Source organism: Haliotis rufescens, unplaced genomic scaffold (genome assembly GCF_023055435.1).
Source record: "Haliotis rufescens isolate VD_foot unplaced genomic scaffold, xgHalRufe1.0.p SCAF_2, whole genome shotgun sequence".
Taxonomy (NCBI): domain Eukaryota; kingdom Metazoa; phylum Mollusca; class Gastropoda; order Lepetellida; family Haliotidae; genus Haliotis; species Haliotis rufescens.
Window position 1 is genome coordinate 57,766,755 of NW_025963890.1, and position 19,625 is coordinate 57,786,379.

The following is a 19,625-nucleotide window of genomic DNA, read 5'->3' on the forward strand; positions in this document are numbered from 1 at the left end:
TCGTATACTGTTTCACGTTGAACAGTCGTCCCCGCTCGTATCACATCTTGTCTGTAGTCAGGAGCAGGTGGCCACAATGTGGGACCAAACCTATTGTGTGTCACCGTAGCTCTACAGTAGTATATTCATTCGCTTATATTCACTGCCTCGTATCCATTCCCTCATATTTACTGCCTCATATCCATTCGCTTATATTCGCTGTCTCATATCCATTCGCTTATATTCACTGCCTCATATTCATCCGTTTATGTATACTATCCATTCACTCATATTCACTGCCTCATATCCATTCGCTTATATTCACTGCCTAATATTCATTCGCTTATATTCACTGCCTCGTATTAACTCGCTTATATTCACTGCCTCGTATTCATTCACTCATATTAACTGCCTCATATCCATTCACTTATATTCGCTGCCTCATATTCATTCGCTTCTATTCACTGCCTCGTATTCATTCGCATACTTTCACTGCCTCATATTCATTCGCTGCCTCGTATTCATTCATTCATATTCACTGCCTCAAAGTCATTCACTCATATTCACTGCCTCATATCCATTCACTCATATTCACCGCCTCATATTCATTCGCTTATATTCACTGCCTCATATTTATCCGCTAAAATAGGTATTTGCTTATATACAATGACCCATACTCATTCGCTCTTTTCACTGCCTTATATTCATTCGGTTTTTTTCTCTTCCTTATATTCATTCGCTTATACTCTCTGCCTCATATTCATCCGCTTATGTAGTCATTTGCTTATATACAATTACCCATATTCGTTCACTTATATTCACTGCCCCATATTCATCCGTTTATATATTCATTCATATGCATTCATGTTCACCGACTCACCGCAAGGTTTTAATATCTCCTCAATATGTTGATGCAATGTGAAATAGCGTCCAAGATTATTTCTCTTGTCTAGCGGTGTGCTTGTACAAGCGTACTTACTCCGGTTTCAAAGTCCAGCCCACTGAGATATCATGGCGCAGCTTAGAATGGATGCCCCACTCAGAAACAGAATGACTCCAGTCGATCAGTCCTTGTTTTTCCTCTTAATGCCGAGCGCCAGGCAGGACACCAACAAGAACCATCTTTCACGTATGGTATGATACGTCAAGGGAATCGAACCACCGACCTTGCGCTCTCCGGACAGAGGTGCACTCCTCAAGGCCTGAATGAATCTGTCTGATATGTCACCGAGGTTCTATTTGCCAACACCTGGTTCACTTAACTAGTTCGCCTCGCACACTGCTTGTGAAATTCCGTTGACACGCTTTTGAACAATGCATTCAACAAGATGCAAGTCATTGGTCACGGGGAATTCCGAGTCTTCCCGACAAGCTTCTTGCGCAATCATACGGGCACATCTAAGTATAGGCTTTATAACATGCCTTAACGGAACAATGAATTCAAAACGAAATAAATAAACTTCGTCATCATATTTCGTCATGATGGGGTAGCACATAGTTCGGGAAATATAAAACTGACATTACAGGACATGTCATAAGGTATATCAGTCAAACAGCGTTATTCTCACCAACCTGAACTGCGGATCTCAATGGCGGCGGGCACGCGAAATGGCGCTCTACTGCCCAACTGCCAACGGGGTTTAAAGGGGCTATGTCCTTAAACCAGTATTGACAGGAGCTTATGTGATCACGTGACACTATCTTCGGCAAAACTAGTTGCGGCCAAAGAACACATCTCAGTGGTGTCATTGCGTGATAGGATGTTTCATGCACAATCTGCACATGAGGTTTATGACATGTAGTTTATGTGTCGAGGATGAATGTGCTGTACTGTATTTTCGAGCCCAAACTTTCAAATTTTACACTTATATATGAATCATTTTGCAAGAAACAAAGACGTGATCAGTCATGACAAGCTCCCTTATTCCGAATGCTACAACCTAAGCATAAACACGGATATAATCACATGTGAAGGGTTGTCTGTTACCCCTTCTATTTCTCTCTGCCTTAAAAGGACTTGTGTGCACTTCAGACCTCTGAGTGGGTTTAAGACCTCCTATAGGGAACATTAAAGCTACAGAAGGTCTTAAGAGCACAATGATTGGGCAGCCCCTTCCTGGACCCTCTAGGCTGTCATTGGCTGGTGCAGAGGCCCCTTCTGACCCATTTCACCATGCACAACCCCGTCCCCCATCGACTGAAAAGGTTGATGCACTCTCAGCAAATATAGGTCGCTACCTCGGCGACATATTCTGTGTGGGTTCGAATCCCGGACGGGACACAACCCAAAAAAGTATGAGAATTCTGTACTTCACCAGAAAGTGTTGTCCCAAATATAACATTTGTTTCATTTGAATACTTTATCATACTTTGATCAAGGATACAACTTGTTTATCACATCGTTGTCTTAAGGACGTTTTACGAAAGGTATCTTGCCTTTACGATCATAGTTTGTGCTGTGTCCTGATCTTACGATCGTAACAATACCGTATCAAGATCTTATGATCGTATTACGTAATGTATCGCGACCCATTAATCGTAATACGTGTAGTCTTGCCATAGAAATACGTACTTTACTTTGAGCTTTCGATCATTATACGTAACGATCGTAACCCGTACTCATATTACGAACAGTGCTGCGATTTCCCCCTAGCAATACGTACTCCAGGGGATATAGTGTCCATTCGGTCTGTCTGTCCGCCTGTCCGTCCGTATTTCGTTTCCGGAGCATAACTTGAAAACCGTGAATGTTTTTTTCCTTCAAACTAGGTACATTGATTAACCAGGGGCTGGAACGGGACCTTTTCCTATTGTTGGGGCCAGGGGAATTTGTCATCTTCTGATGACTCTTGGTTGCAAAACGTGGAGAACCATATTGTATTGCTAAATCGGCATGTATGAACTTTGATTGCAGAGTGAAACATGAAGCTTATTGAGCTATATTTCAATAGGAGATCAGTGAGGTCACTTTTTAGGTCTGGTCGCCCGAGGTTTAAATGAAATGAGGTTTAACGTCGCGTTCAAGATTATGCCACTTATATAGCCGCGTGCATGCAAATGTGTGTGGGGCTGCTTGTACTCGTCCAGATTTTGTCGCTTTTGTAGTGCTAGCCCACTGTTATACATAACCACAGTTTAACTTAGATACCCCACTCAGACCAATTAATTTGTCTTCGGGCCGACCAATACTTGTCTCATGTGCTAATGCCGCGCGACAGACAGGGCAACAATAAGTACCATCTTTGTTGTGAAATAACTAAGAATGTGCACTTGGCATCAGTATTCAAAGTGCACATTCTTAGTATATCTTAGTTAGCTATTTGATGCACCAGTTGATAGAATCGTCTATGAACCTTGTCCCCAATAGCCTAGTGGTTAATGCGCTGGGTCGTCCCATCGGAGACGCGATTCCCATCATGGTACAATGTGTGAGGCTCATTCTTTGTGTCCCTGTCTTGATATGGCTGAGATATTGTCAAACGCTGCACAATACAACCCTCACTCCCTTACTCACTTGTGATGGTTTCACTATGCGAGTGTTCATGTGTCATTTGAACAGGAGTGACCAAATGGCTGGTGTCCTTATCTTGTAAATATTAACACAAGTATAGTTGTATACTGAGACAATGCGATAAGGCATATTCGATTTTTGTAATCATTTCGCCAAAATGGCCACAAAAAGAATAAGTTGTTCTGTGCATTTAGGCATGAGATATTCAAACACAACAATGTCGTCGTTAGGGTTCGTATCTCATGAACTTGAGCACAAGAAACACATCTTTCCTGATTTCGAGTTAAAGTTGATCATGCGTTTCCACAGTGTCTCAGTATCTTTTGCTGAAACTGCAATATTTCACTGACAACTCATTCTAAAGTTTGTACAGTGCACCTTATTAGGATTCATTAAGGTGAGGTGAAATTGGGTTTAACGTCGCGTCCAAGATCATTGCACTTATTTAGCAACGTGCATGCACGTGTGTGTGTGTGTGTGTGTATGTGTGTGTGTGTGGCTGCTTGTACTAGTCCGGACTGATGTCTATTTATAGTGCTAGCTCACTGAGAAACCATGCCGCAGTTTAACATGAATACCCCACCCAGACACAGTATACTTACTCCGAGCCGACCAGTCCTTGATTAAGCCCCTTAATGCCGCGCGCCAGACAGGGTAACAACAAGGACCATCTTTTAACGTCTTTTGGTATGACGCGGCCGGGAATCGAACCCCGGACCTTCCGATCTCCGGGCGGACACTCTACCACAAGACCACGGAGGCGGTCCATTAGGATTCATTAAACAGATAAGTCATAAATATCTTCATGTGTAATGTTATATTTAACTATACATGTACATGTTTTGTACAACAACTTGATAATTGTTTCTAAAATAAAATATTTTGATTTTATATGTTCTGTTCTGTATACATCTAGCCAGAAAAGCGATACTACGACTGCGTACATACAGTTACAAGCTGTTAAGACAAGAATTAGTCACAACGAACAGGTATGATCCCATCTCGATAATCTGTTGCCCATGGTCAATCTGCGTATAAACTAAGCACTGAGTACCGTATATGAAACTGTGACATTGTGTGCTACTTATCAGGTTATTCACTAAAGGTTAGATTGATATATACCGTAATAGATTACGATACAGACAAACACAGCCGGGTGGGGTGACTTCAATTGACCTTAAAACACACACGTGATGTCATTCTAATTTTTGAACGCTCCATTATTTTTCAGGAATTGAATTATATAATATCTTGAACCAACATTTGAAATAATTTCCACTTGGAATAGACGGAATTAAGTTTTACATTTATTGACAAGTGAATAATTTCATATTTTTTTTTCTCGAAAATATTGTCTCTAGCGGGGTTGGAACCCGCATTGTTTGATTTGAGAACGTGTAGTTGTCAACGTCAGCTACGGCGGCACACAAAGGTATGGTGCAACAGCGGCAAAGAACGTATTCCTCGTGCATCAGGCCATTCGTCACCTCTCGCCCCTTTCCGTAACCTGCAAGAAGACTCGTCCCCCTATCGATGAATGTTATGTGCGAAAATACGACAAACCAATCAGAATGCGCGTATGATTTCAAGTTCTTCGTCAAAGAATCCCTCAGAAATAATATTTGAATTAACATGTGTCTTGCATCTAAAAATATACCCAAGACACAGTTAAATGTGTTCAAACATACTGTATAAGTCACCATGTCCAGATCTGCTTTAAATTGTATCTAATATATATATATAATACGGGGAAATATGTGTGAACCATTACACAACGAGTTGACAATTGTTTTAGGTATGCCCGTTTGCGCAAAGACGGAACCCGGTTGCAAAAATGGCCACGAGAGGGGCACGAGTCACTATTCGGCTTGTCCCGGAATAACACGAGTTGGTCACGAATGGCATCAGGCAAGGGCGACTCACACAGTATAAATACAGTCTACAAAGAGTTCTGGTTTATTTTTCAAATATTTTTCACAAGAGAATATTTTGTCAATGTGTAAAAGTAGGGGGGCATCTGCTCCATTATTTTTAACGAATGGAGAGTTACTCGGACTTCCCCTACACAAAGACTTCATTGAAACAAAGACTACCAGTTGACCACAGCCTTATCCACTGAGATATAAGCATATCAAATATATTCATCTGCTTCTAATGTGCTCTAAGTACGAAGTCAGACTCAGTATCCCCATGTCTACAGAATTGACTGCACCCTGGCTCGTGAGCTCTGTGGGAGTTGCTTACAGGCCACAGTCAGGAGAAGACATACATTACTCCCTCTTCTTCAAAAAATAATTTTGTAGAACAATCACAGTGTTTTCCTTTTTGGACTCCGCTTCCTTAGACTGGGTGGCCTCTTCCTTCCCCTCTTCCGCCTTCAGTGGTTGTCCTTCGTCGTCCACATCCCCGTGGTAGGCTATGGTAGGGTCGAAGTCGGATTCGTCTTGGTATTCCACATCGCAGATGTCGCCTTAATAAAACAACACAGCGTATTTTATTCGGTTAAGGCAAATTAGTTTTTAAGAAGATCATTCATCAAAATATGATAAGTTAGCTTTCGTTATAGGTGAGGTGAGGTGAGGTGAAATTGGGTATAAGGTCGCGTCCAAGATTATTGCACTTATATAGCGACGTGCATGCACGTTTGTGTGTGTGTGTGTGTGTGTGTTTGTGTGTGTGTGTGTGTGTTTGTATGTGTGTGTTTGTGTGTGTGTGTGTGTGTGTGTGTGTGTGTGTGTGTGTGTGTGTGTGTGTGTGTGTGGCTGCTTGTACTAGTCCGGACTGATGCCGATTTATAGTGCTAGCTCACTGAGATACCATGCCGCAGTTTAACACGAATACCCCACTCAGACACAGTATACTGACCCCGAGCCGACCAGTCCTTGATTTAGCCCCTTAATGCCGAGCGCCAGACAGGGTAACAACAAGTACCATCTTTTAACGTCTTTTGGTATGACGCGGCCGGGAATCGAACCCCGGACGTTCCGCTCTCCGGGCGGACGCTGCGTTCGTTATAAGGTATAGTTTAGATCGCAAAAATAAGGGGTTCATTGATCTCCGATTTGCTTCATTTCTATCAATATCCGCCTCTCCCCTTACCCGAGCTACACAAAACAATACCAAAACCTCACTAGTACCTTGACAACAGAGATCTACAACTACAGCATCTGGAACATGGAACTAAGAGATAAACCGACCGAAGTTTGACTTTTTGGGTGCGACGTTTTTGGACTCTATCTCATATCTCGTCTTGGCTCCCAGCGCCGTGATGTGTCTAGATGAATTGCTAAAAGCGGCGTAAAACCCTACTCACTCACTCTCATGTTTGTATCAGTTCTAAGAAGGACGTGCTTCAAACATTATTGTGATCATAGTCACTGCTGATGAGGACTGAGCTGACATTGATTTCAGCTACTATATTCTTTCCGAGTGACGTTTGGAAACAGGTGCTTGATAAATGTACTCGCACTGCACAAACACGTCGCACTGAACAAAACTGAAGATATAAGTCAACTTGGTCTTCATTGATACTGCAGCTTCTAAAATGACCCTTAAATATATTGTCGTTACCGTAAAACTCGTTTAACTGTTCCTCGGTGAAATGATAGGGTGCTCCTGAAATGAAACAAAGCTTAAGTTTACCCACTCATACACAGCCCCTCCTGGACTGGTATTGTTAATCTTCAGCAGTGATATTCGAGTACAAAAGAAATAATTTAAATGACCAGTCACACTGATTCGATCTTATGTAAAAAAAATTCTATTTGATAAACTGGGCTCCGATCCTTGGTGTAACCCCATTAAGGTCCGGGGTAGAATTGGTCTTCAGCAGCCAATGCCTGTCGTAGGAGGCAACAAACGGGATCGGGTGGCCAGGCTCGCTGACTTGGTTGATGCATGTCACCGTATCCCAATTGCGTGGATCGATGATCATGGTGTCAATCACTGGATTGTCTGGTCCAGACTCAATTATACAGAGGTACGCAATACATATTGCTGGTATGTAGATGAGTGTGGCGTGAAACCCCCAACCCCCTCCCCTACCCATCCACACACCCCGCCCTACCCCCACCCCCACCCTCATACACTCTCTTGGGTTTATGATCGAAAAGAGGAGGGAAGGTGTCTTTGATCACATTGTTCCACTTCAGAATTGGAATTAAGAATGACGTTGATGGAGAAATATCGGTGTTATAACTAATAAAAAGACTTATTTTCAAATTACCTGGGTAGATTTTCTTAGGAAACTCCAGCATCATGGTACACTTTGGTCCCATCACCCGTCGGATGACTTTCAAGTAGCTGGAAGGACAAACACATCAGTCGCTAAGACGTGCAGTACAGGAAACTGTATAGTCGATAATATGAAACCACGCGGAAGACTTTAAATATGAAAAAAACGAAAACACGCGATTCTTTAATACCAGAAAGTGTCAACTTACAAATATAAGCACATATTATCATAAAAATGAGTTAGTGAGTATGTTTTTACGCCGCTTTTAGCAATATTCCAGCAATTTCACGCCGGGGGACACCAGAAATGGGCTTCACACATTGTACCCATGTCGGGAATCAAACCCGGGTCTTCGGCACGACTAGCAAACGCCTTAACCACTAGGCTACCCGACCGCCCCTATAATAAAAGTAATAATCACAGTAGCATTGTGGCCACCTCAAATCTCCATCCTTGTCGCATTTTCGGGAAGCAAGATGTGCTAGGGGCTTATTCTGACCCGGAATCCTAATAAATTCTCAAGAAGACTTTCCAATATGTATATACAAAATGTGAACCAACTTGTTGCCATGGGAATGCCAAAAATATTAACACAATTTATTTTTGCAAATGGCACCAGTTTAGCAAACTTTGTTTGGGCAGAAAATAATAACATACTTGAGCCGCACAACCATTTGATATGTATATATTTCAACTAAAACAATTAAGTCATTGCATACATACTCGGGTCTGTCTCGAACGTCAACAGCGCACATAGCCTTCGAGTCCCAGATGAAGTCGAACGTTCCTTCCAAATCCCTTGAAACAGAAACTGGTGTGTGTTATAACATGCCTATTTATCTCTAAATGCATGTAAATATGTCTGAGGACGGTGTAATTGCAGAAATGACAGGTTTACTTCTGGAGCGGCCACTGCAGGGGTTGTTTTCATTTTCCGACCTGTCTCAACCAGAATAGGAATATGACGATATGAAGTCATGTGCATGTTTGTCGTTTAACACCGAACTAAACAATATTGCAGCTATTTGACGGCGGTCTGTGGATGATCGAGTCTGCACGCACGCACTTCTCCAAGTAGACTGGAGATAACCCAGGTGTGTATTTAACGTACATTTACATATGTGTTAGTATTAAAATGAGACACACGGCACACACAGAGACACACCACGCATGCAAGCACACACTCAAAAACGCAAAGCTTTCATAACCCCCACCCACCATACCGCACCACACATACTCACACACACACACGCGCGAGTACATTGAGAAGCAAATTTCCTCTGCAATGATCTTGCTGGAATATTACCAAAGACAGCGTAAAACCAGACTCACCCACCCACTATATCACAATGGCAGTGTTATACTCACTCGCTGAAGCGTAAGAAATTTCCAACGTAATATTTGAAGGTACCAGAATCATTCTGTCAGGAGAAAAAGAATGCAATTAATATACAGAACCTTTTATTGTTTTGTAAACGTCCAAGTGTCTTGTGATTGTCAAATAGATGTTTTGTACTAATTTTATTTGTCCACATACGAGTCAGCACATTCTCGGCCAATGGGCAGTGCCTGTATTGTGTTAGACGCAGCCATCAAGCGATCATTGCATAAACAGCTAGAGTATAGGCTCTGTGTAACAAAAACACAATACAGTGTTTACTGGAAGGAATTGTTTATTTAGCGAGATGCATTCTTGATCAAAATGTTGTACAGAAATAAAACAAGTATTCCACTGTGACGCAGTTAGGTCACGTGTTTCTCTAGCTCTTCCAACCTCTTAATTTGACTCGGTTACTATCTTTGATAAAGCAGGTTCGGGGCAAAATGCATTTGATTACTTTATATATGTTATTTCTTGTTTCACTATTTGCCCAGGCATGAGTGAAACATATTGTGACATTGGAAACAAACAGCTTGCGTATCACTTTTCTTCTGACTGGTGTCATTACCTTGTAAAGTTTCCCGGCGATACTGGGGACGTCTTCAATGATTGGTTCCTGCCTGTACTGTTTGAAGATCCGCTGTGCGGCGCTCTCGGCCAGATCAGCGCCAACCACGGAGTGACCTTGCTCACATAACCTAAACACAAAAACGAAAACGAAACAAAAACGTCATCGATATCAGCATTTTCCCGAGGCAAGGGAGTTAACTGGCTCTAAAAGCTTGAGCTAGGCTGGAATTATGGAGTTACATTTTGGCTGGACCAACGAGTGTCTGTGCATAGTCCAATCAAAATCCCGTAACGATATCGACATCCGGTTCATACACAACAAGGCAACTGACGTGCCGAATTCGTTCGATTGCAGGATTTGCAGAGCACGTGTACCGTCAACTAAGCGTCGACACATATTTTCCAAATCTTTTCATGTTTTTAATCAAGATTGCTCAAGTGATTTGATACACTTCGCAAGGTAAAGCCCGTCCGTCTTAATACAATGAAAATCAGTCATGACTGGGCGCCATTTTGTTTGAAGCAATTGCAAGCGATATGAGAGGTTGAATCTGATTGGTAAGTATTGGGGACAAGGAAGGGACATAACTCGTAATAAGCACTGGTGGTGCTACAATCGAGCTGAGAAATTCCAGCCAAGTTCGGCAAGGTTGGAAACTGGACGTTTAATGTCAGTTAACACCCTTGCCTGCGGAAGATGCGATATCAGAGAGCCCACATAATTGTACTGTTATTTGCTACAAAGGGTCCCTGCTCAAAGACCCTGAGCAGAGTGATGAAAGGTCAAAGAACCCTTTATGCTAGATAGTCCTAAAATTAAAAACACAGCTAAAACCTTTAGCACAACAGCATAAGATGACATATTTGTGCTGAATTCCTTTACTCGCTATTGAACGGTGCATTCGACGGTTTAATATAAAATCAAATCAATATTGAAGTGTCAGTTATTAATACACTTACGCTTTGATCATTTAGTGATTGAGTAGGGTTAAAATAAATCTTAAAGTGTCTTAGTTTTTTCACAGTGAGTTGGCTTAATGTTGGATGAAATCCCGAAGTAAACTTGTCGTATAAGTTCGAGTAAAACAAACCCTATGTCGTAATCAGTAAGAATGTGGGTTCCAAACCCGTGACCAGCGGATCCTTTCTTGACTAATGGGCGCAACTCTGCACATCGAACATTTGCGCAATTGTGATCTCTTCTTTATTGAAAAGAAAACGGCAGAAAATGACAGAACAGCTGAAAAATGAGTGAGCGAGTTGGGTTTAACGCCGCTTTTCATAGTTTTACAGTTATATCGCGGCGTGTCAGCTTAATGTGGGAGGAAAGCCCGAAGTGATGCAGGTCTCAGATGTTTACCACTTCGGTGAAACCCACGAGCACGGGTATGGTGTGGACAAACTAAGAAACATAACCGAGGCGAACCGGGATTCCAACCCACAATCATAGGTTTCTGGCGTGCCCAAGGGACGCCACTCTGCACAGCGAATCGCGGCGAAAGTGACGACTGGGCCACCCGTGACTGGGATTAACATGACCATTGAGTACAACCATGGCTTTACTTTCACACCGAGTGATTTTTGTCATATCCGACATTTCCAGGAATAAGAATGATTGTTCAAATCAAACAGTTTAATGTGTTTCATGTTTTGATCAACACGTGTGGTGTATGTTTGTACTGTGTTGGAGCTTTGTGTTGAGTTGGTGCAATGTCCAGTAGAAACACTCACCAGATGAGGTCATAGGTCGTGGCACAGAGGGGGACAAGGATTTTCAGACCTTTCCGTCCCTCGGTAACTTTCTCAAAGTATTTCGCAAGATTCCTGCATAAAAAAAAGAATTAAATTATCAACATCGAAACTGTAATTTATTTTACAAATACTCTATGTGTAAACAGGTTTAAAATCTGAGTTCGAATTTAAACCTTTTCCAAATTAAGAATGGTCAGGTTCCGTGTGAATGAAGTCCCAGTTTCCGACCAGTGTCCGACCTATTCTTCCCTAAATATACCTACGGGCCGGGCTCCATGTAGGTGAAGTCCCACTGGCCCTTGTCCCATGCCGTTAAACAGTCTTCAAGCCTTCCCTCCGGAGTTTCAGACACGTGCCAATGGCCGACCTACTCTATCCTATGTGTACCCAGTGGCTCCGTGTAGGTAAAGTCCAAGTGCCTGACCTACTCTACCCTATGTATACCTACGGGCCGGGCTCCGTGTAGGTGAAGTCCCACTGGCCGAAATTCTCTACCCTATGTATACCTACGGGCCGGGCTCCATGTAGGTGAAGTCCCACTGGCCCTTGTCCCATGCCGTTAACCAGTCTTCAAGCCTTCCCTCCGGAGTTTCAGACACGTGCCAATGGCCAGGTTGGACCCGTTCCTTTTTCGACATTGTTCCAACCTAATAGTTCCCCTGTAAAACACATTAAACAGGTGAACTCAGTAATAACCTTACATCTTACATTTGTATCTTTTTATCATTATTTCGTTTTTGTATGCTTTATTGAAAGTGGTCACATCCAGTTACTCTCTACAAAACGTATATTACAGTTTAGACAGCCCGAAAGAAAAAAAAATTCAGGTGAACATTTCAGTTGCCTTTGCATGTGTTTGTGACAGGGGCTACCGATGGGGCAGGATGTGCTCCCCTTATAGCGAACGCTTGGTATCATCATATGATTGTATTTGATGGTATTAGTTTGTTTGTTGTTTAACGCCGCACTCCAGCTATATGACGGCGGTCTGTAAATAATCGAGTTTGGACCAGACAATCCAATGATTGACATCATGAGCATCGATCCACGCAATTGAGATCCCATGACATGCATCAACCAAGTCTGCTAGCCTGACCATCCGATCCCGTTAGTAGTCTCTTACGACAAGCGTAGTCGCCTTTTATTATACAGCAAGCATGGGTTGCTGAAGACCTATTCTACCCCGGATCTTCACGGAGCGTATAGCTAAATATTTGCTCATGGTTAAGGAAAAGTTTTGTCCCTTTTATTTGATATTGTTTTTTATTAGAAGCACTATGCATTTTCGGTGAAGACAAAGCGCAAGTTTATTGATGGATGATTACGGGTGTGTATCCAGCTTTGGAAAATGGGCCGGGCAATTTTCAATTTACTTCAACACGATCGTGAATTTCGTGGGCTAGGTCCACTAATGCCTACAGTGACAAATGCCTACAATGACTAATGCCTACAAAAGTTGTTGTTTTAGTGTACACACTGTTTCACGCACCTCTGCACTCAAGTGGTCTACTCTACGTAGTGTTCGCTAATGCCTACACTGTAAACACAGACTAATTAATGACTTAGAAATGTTACTGGGATTGGGAAAATATTTGACATTTGTATAAATTTATTTTCTTAGATGGTATTGTACTTTGATAACCGGAGCAGGAAATATGGATTTTCTGTAAAATGAGAGTGGAAGAATAATGTTTTAAAGTAATTGATGATAAACTTTGAGAAGGAAATTTTCCAGTATAAAATATAGTTATCGAAGATTGGCATGTACTCCAGGCCTTAACAGGAGAAATGCCACTTAAACTATGTAGGGAACAACTTACCCTAAACGTCTAGGCCGGGTCCCAATCAAACCCTCTAATAGAAAACTTAATAAAAAACAATATTAGCCCTAGAAACCAAGCCCTAGCCCGGAAACATCCATTACTTACTCCAATTTCCCAAAGAATAACCAATTACCTAAATGAACACAAAATAAATAATCTTAAACAAAACAATAAATCATCCAATATCTTCACTCCAAAACTTAAAATACCAAAAATAGACACAACACTAGCCGATACACTAAATAAACAGACCGATCCTAACATCGCTAAAACCACCACACTAGCATTCATACATGAAAATTGGCCAAATTGGTGTCACATATACACAGACGGATCCTCAGATCCGATCTCAAAACACACAGGTTTCGGAGTCCACATCGCACAACCAACCAAAAACACACAATCTTACCGACTCCCAAACAACCAATCCATATTCACGGCCGACCTAATGGGCATGGCCTCAGCACTACGCAATCAGCAATCTAAAAAACACCAAAAAACCTCATCCTTACCGACTCCCTCAGTGGACTACAAGCCCTCAAAAATAAAAACACTAAAAACCGCCCCTAACTAATAAATCAAATACTCAATAGCTCAAACAACTTAACCAAGGTCTGTAAACAAATAGAGTTCATTTGGATCCCCGCCCACGTAGGAAACTTTGGAAATGAAAAGGCAGATAAAGCAGCAAATAATCCCTTAAACTCCCAGAAATAAGCTTAAACTTACCCAGCTCAAAATCAGAAATCAAAAGTGTCACTAAACAAAAAAATCAACAAAAAATGGCAAAATATATACCAAAACTCAAATAGCCAAATCAGGAAAGTACTAAAAAAAACCCCTAAATAAACCAAAAATACTACACCCATCCAAAAAAATCGACAGAATAATTACTAAACTACAAACAGGCCATACCAAACTAAATAATCACCGTAAAATAGCTAATCTACACAGCACCGGAAACTGCCCACATTGCAAACAACAAGAAACACCAGAACACGTACTCATTCACTGCACACACTACCAAACACACCGAACAACACTACAGACCACCCTAAATCTTAAAACCGGACTTACACTAGAATCAATCCTAAATCCACCAAATAAATTAGAAAGATTCAAAGCCTTAGGCATATACCTAATAAAAACAGGACTAATTAGTCGCATTTAAACCACAAATAAAATATTAAAACCAAAACTACCTTATCTAACAACCACCCAACACACACAGCTCCCTTAGTTCGTCCCCCACCCACTGTTGGCATTCTTTCCAAATCTCAAAATTTCAAAATTACTATATAAGCAACCCCTAAAGCCCCCCTCCTGGGTTGCACAAACTCACTTTTCCCCCTTTCGGAAACACATTAAATGGCCTGGCGGGCCCGTGTGCGACATACGCTTACAGTCGGAAAGCGCACGTAAAATCTCCAATATAAGTAAGTAAGTAAGATTGGCATGTTAGAGATGTGTGAGATGATATATGATGAATGTAAGACTGATATGTATATAATGTACATGAAATATGATAAATGAAAATGAATGATACATATGGATGATGTATGAGATGATATATGATGAATGTAAGTCTGATATGTATATAATGTACATGGAATATGATAAATGAAACTGAATGAAATGTATATGAGGATAATGTAAGATGTGTGATAAAATTGGAGTTTGAATGTGATGTTTGAATCATAATGTACATAAAATATGATAAATGAAACTATGGATGATGTATGATGTATGGTGTATGAAATATCAGAAGAAATGCACGAATAAAGAAAAAGCACTAAATATCATTTGCTAGTGTTTGTCATTTGTCACTGCAGGCAATAGTACACTAAAATGGTCCAGTTCAACTCTGCAGAGAGGTAGCAGGGTATCACATGTGGGCTAGGTCCACTAATGCCTACAGTGACAAATGCCTACAATGACTAATGCCTACAAAAGTTGTTGTTTTAGTGTACACACTGTTTCACGCACCTCTGCACTCAAGTGGTCTACTCTACTTAGTGTTCGCTAATGCCTACACTGTAAACACAGACTAATTAATGACTTAGAAATGTTACTGGGATTGGGAAAATATTTGACATTTGTATAAATTTATTTTCTTAGATGGTATTGTACTTTGATAACCGGAGCAGGAAATATGGATTTTCTGTAAAATGAGAGTGGAAGAATAATGTTTTAAAGTAATTGATGATAAACTTTGAGAAGGAAATTTTCCAGTATAAAATATAGTTATCGAAGATTGGCATGTACTCCAGGCCTTAACAGGAGAAATGCCACTTAAACTATGTAGGGAACAACTTACCCTAAACGTCTAGGCCGGGTCCCAATCAAACCCTCTAATAGAAAACTTAATAAAAAACAATATTAGCCCTAGAAACCAAGCCCTAGCCCGGAAACATCCATTACTTACTCCAATTTCCCAAAGAATAACCAATTACCTAAATGAACACAAAATAAATAATCTTAAACAAAACAATAAATCATCCAATATCTTCACTCCAAAACTTAAAATACCAAAAATAGACACAACACTAGCCGATACACTAAATAAACAGACCGATCCTAACATCGCTAAAACCACCACACTAGCATTCATACATGAAAATTGGCCAAATTGGTGTCACATATACACAGACGGATCCTCAGATCCGATCTCAAAACACACAGGTTTCGGAGTCCACATCGCACAACCAACCAAAAACACACAATCTTACCGACTCCCAAACAACCAATCCATATTCACGGCCGACCTAATGGGCATGGCCTCAGCACTACGCAATCAGCAATCTAAAAAACACCAAAAAACCTCATCCTTACCGACTCCCTCAGTGGACTACAAGCCCTCAAAAATAAAAACACTAAAAACCGCCCCTAACTAATAAATCAAATACTCAATAGCTCAAACAACTTAACCAAGGTCTGTAAACAAATAGAGTTCATTTGGATCCCCGCCCACGTAGGAAACTTTGGAAATGAAAAGGCAGATAAAGCAGCAAATAATCCCTTAAACTCCCAGAAATAAGCTTAAACTTACCCAGCTCAAAATCAGAAATCAAAAGTGTCACTAAACAAAAAAATCAACAAAAAATGGCAAAATATATACCAAAACTCAAATAGCCAAATCAGGAAAGTACTAAAAAAAAACCCTAAATAAACCAAAAATACTACACCCATCCAAAAAAATCGACAGAATAATTACTAAACTACAAACAGGCCATACCAAACTAAATAATCACCGTAAAATAGCTAATCTACACAGCACCGGAAACTGCCCACATTGCAAACAACAAGAAACACCAGAACACGTACTCATTCACTGCACACACTACCAAACACACCGAACAACACTACAGACCACCCTAAATCTTAAAACCGGACTTACACTAGAATCAATCCTAAATCCACCAAATAAATTAGAAAGATTCAAAGCCTTAGGCATATACCTAATAAAAACAGGACTAATTAGTCGCATTTAAACCACAAATAAAATATTAAAACCAAAACTACCTTATCTAACAACCACCCAACACACACAGCTCCCTTAGTTCGTCCCCCACCCACTGTTGGCATTCTTTCCAAATCTCAAAATTTCAAAATTACTATATAAGCAACCCCTAAAGCCCCCCTCCTGGGTTGCACAAACTCACTTTTCCCCCTTTCGGAAACACATTAAATGGCCTGGCGGGCCCGTGTGCGACATACGCTTACAGTCGGAAAGCGCACGTAAAATCTCCAATATAAGTAAGTAAGTAAGATTGGCATGTTAGAGATGTGTGAGATGATATATGATGAATGTAAGACTGATATGTATATAATGTACATGAAATATGATAAATGAAAATGAATGATACATATGGATGATGTATGAGATGATATATGATGAATGTAAGTCTGATATGTATATAATGTACATGGAATATGATAAATGAAACTGAATGAAATGTATATGAGGATAATGTAAGATGTGTGATAAAATTGGAGTTTGAATGTGATGTTTGAATCATAATGTACATAAAATATGATAAATGAAACTATGGATGATGTATGATGTATGGTGTATGAAATATCAGAAGAAATGCACGAATAAAGAAAAAGCACTAAATATCATTTGCTAGTGTTTGTCATTTGTCACTGCAGGCAATAGTACACTAAAATGGTCCAGTTCAACTCTGCAGAGAGGTAGCAGGGTATCACATGTAAAACCACTGAAGCATATAAATGTTTGTTTTAGACTGTAGGCATCAGTGGACTCCTCCATTTCGTGTATGGTTGAATATTTTATCTATGATTTCTGTACATAACGCCAGTTGATTATTACTAACATGTGCGGACGATGTGCCTGTACTGTTACAGCAATATAGTAAATATAAAGAAACTGTTATAACGAAAAGTGATTGGCAGTGGCGAAATGTACGGAAATTATTGCATGAAAAGCTGCAATGTTAACTCGCACAATAGACATAAAGTGTGTGTGTGTGTGTGTGTCTGCCTGCGTGTGTGTGTGTCTGTCTGTCTGTGTGAGTGTGTGTGTGTGTCTGTATGTCTCTGCGTGTGTGTGTGTGTGTGTGCGTGCGTGTGTGTGTGTGTGTGTGTGTATGCGTGCGCGCGCGCACCGGTTCTTGTTTTATCCCCTTAATGCCGAGCGTCAGGCGGTTAACAGGTCATATGTATATAGTTCACGTCACGCATAACGCGGCCCGTTCTGACGGAGAATCCCGAGTCTTCCCGACAGGCTTCCTGCTCAGTCATCGCGGCATGTCTTGGTCCCAGGCATACAACACGCCTTGTGCGGACAATGAATTTATAATAACATTATAAAACTTCATCGCCATATTTCGTTATAATGGGGCGGCACGTAGTGAGGCATCTACTTAACTGAAATTACATGACATGACCTTAAGTATATCAGTGTACCAGCGTTATTCTCACTAACCTGACGATAAGTTCGGTGTGATCGGCTGCGGGTCCCACTGACTGCCGGCAAGCGGAGTGACGCCTTCCTACCCGATGTCAAGGGGGCCGTATCAAAAACGAAGAAGTCAAATAAATATCATAAACATTAAATGTGCTTCTTGTTGGTGTGTTGAACCCCGACATCGAGCCAATAGATTGGGACAAGTACAAAACAGCTGTTTCATTTGAAACAAGATAACATTTAAGGAAGAGAATTTATGGATGTCAACTTCTTTATTATGAGGAACACAACGTTTCGCCAGATGAAGGAGTAAGCACATACACCGAAACGTTGTGTTCCTCATAATAAAGAAGTTGACATACATAAATTCTCTTCCTTATGTGTATCACTCCTAAATGCCTTTCAAAAACAAGATAACATTTGTCCAAAAATACAGAGATTAGATCAAAGATGAATTGATATATTGATATATTGATTTTCACACCAAAAAAAGGGATAAAATATACAACGAATAGGCACACGAATTATTTTAGACGTATAGCGAGTGCTGGTCGTTTCAGATGCGCTATAGACATATATAAGCACGGCATACAAGATATCTATCCATCTAAAATAGCTACTTTAGAAAAAAACCCTTTCTAGTACTTTTTCTATCGAAAAATATGTTGTAACTTACACGTATTGACATACGGAGTATGTTATTCTGAACTCTTTTGTCCGTGAGACCCGTGAAGATCCAGGGTAGAATAGGTTTTCAGCAACACATGCTTGCCTAAAAGGCGACTATGCTTGTCGTAAAAGGCGACTATGCTTGTCGTAAAAGGCGACTAACGGGATCGGGTGGTTGATGCATGTCATCGATCGATGCTCATGATATCAATCACTGGTTGTCTGGTCAAGACTCGATTATTTACAGACCATCGGCATATAGCTGGAATATTGCTAAGCGCGGCGTTAAACAACCAACCAACCATTGTCCGTGCCAGCATACAGGCATTGCAATATCAAGTGTAATGTCAATGTCCAGCAAATCCCACGAGCACCAAGCAGCGGAACAACAACGTCTCTTGGTATGACGCAGCCAGGGGATCGAACACCGACCTTTCGCTCTCTCGGCAAACACTCTATCCACTACACCACGGAGGCGGCCTCTTTGTTAGAATAGGGTTCTTGTGTTCTTTGTTTATAAAGAAAGCTGACCTCCGCCCGTCAGCATATCATATATATAACAATATGTATAATGAGTCAGTATGGGTCTTTCTAAAGAATTTTGCATAATGATATTAAACATTGCCAGGTGTCTTACTTCAATCATACACGTTGATGCAAAAGGCTATTGTATTTGTTACGTTTAGGGTATGATATATATTAAGTAGGTATGTACTTCTGACGCACTGTTTATTACCGGACACAAACCATCACAGAATGGTATTCATATTCGCAAC

General features: G+C 40.8%; 2 protein-coding genes across 3 annotated transcripts in view; both read right to left on the reverse strand.

Moving 5' to 3' along the window:
• Positions 1 to 19,625, reverse strand: part of LOC124143181 (thiopurine S-methyltransferase-like) — a 40,674-nt gene that overhangs the window by 3,719 nt on the left and 17,330 nt on the right. The gene's annotated exons all lie outside the window — the stretch shown is intronic.
• On the reverse strand, positions 4,293 to 18,300 carry LOC124141499 (probable thiopurine S-methyltransferase). 2 transcript variants are annotated; one of them, XM_048400225.1, is made up of 9 exons: positions 18,199 to 18,300; positions 11,938 to 12,086; positions 11,407 to 11,499; positions 9,674 to 9,803; positions 9,093 to 9,145; positions 8,448 to 8,522; positions 7,716 to 7,792; positions 7,061 to 7,105; positions 4,293 to 5,960 (listed from the first exon to the last, which is right to left on the reverse strand). In XM_048400225.1, the coding sequence occupies exons 2-9, from the start codon at positions 12,063 to 12,065 to the stop codon at positions 5,761 to 5,763; spliced, it is 801 nt and encodes a 266-aa protein (XP_048256182.1). In that variant the 5' UTR covers positions 12,066 to 12,086; positions 18,199 to 18,300; the 3' UTR covers positions 4,293 to 5,760. The 2 variants fall into 2 exon arrangements, with proteins under 2 accessions (XP_048256182.1, XP_048256183.1); XM_048400226.1 differs by lacking the exons at positions 11,938 to 12,086; positions 18,199 to 18,300 and adding an exon at positions 11,691 to 11,809.

Bases quoted from the DNA above. Each gene is read 5' to 3' on its own strand.
- LOC124141499 (XM_048400225.1), bottom strand. From the start codon at position 12,065: ATGTCGAAAAAGGAACGGGTCCAACCTGGCCATTGGCACGTGTCTGAA. The intron at 9,146-9,673 runs GTAATGACACCA...TTCTCCTGACAG, and splicing joins TCGCCGGGAAACTTTACAAG to AATGATTCTGGTACCTTCAA. The intron at 8,523-9,092 runs GTGAGTATAACA...TTCTGTTTCAAG, and splicing joins AATTTCTTACGCTTCAGCGA to GGATTTGGAAGGAACGTTCG.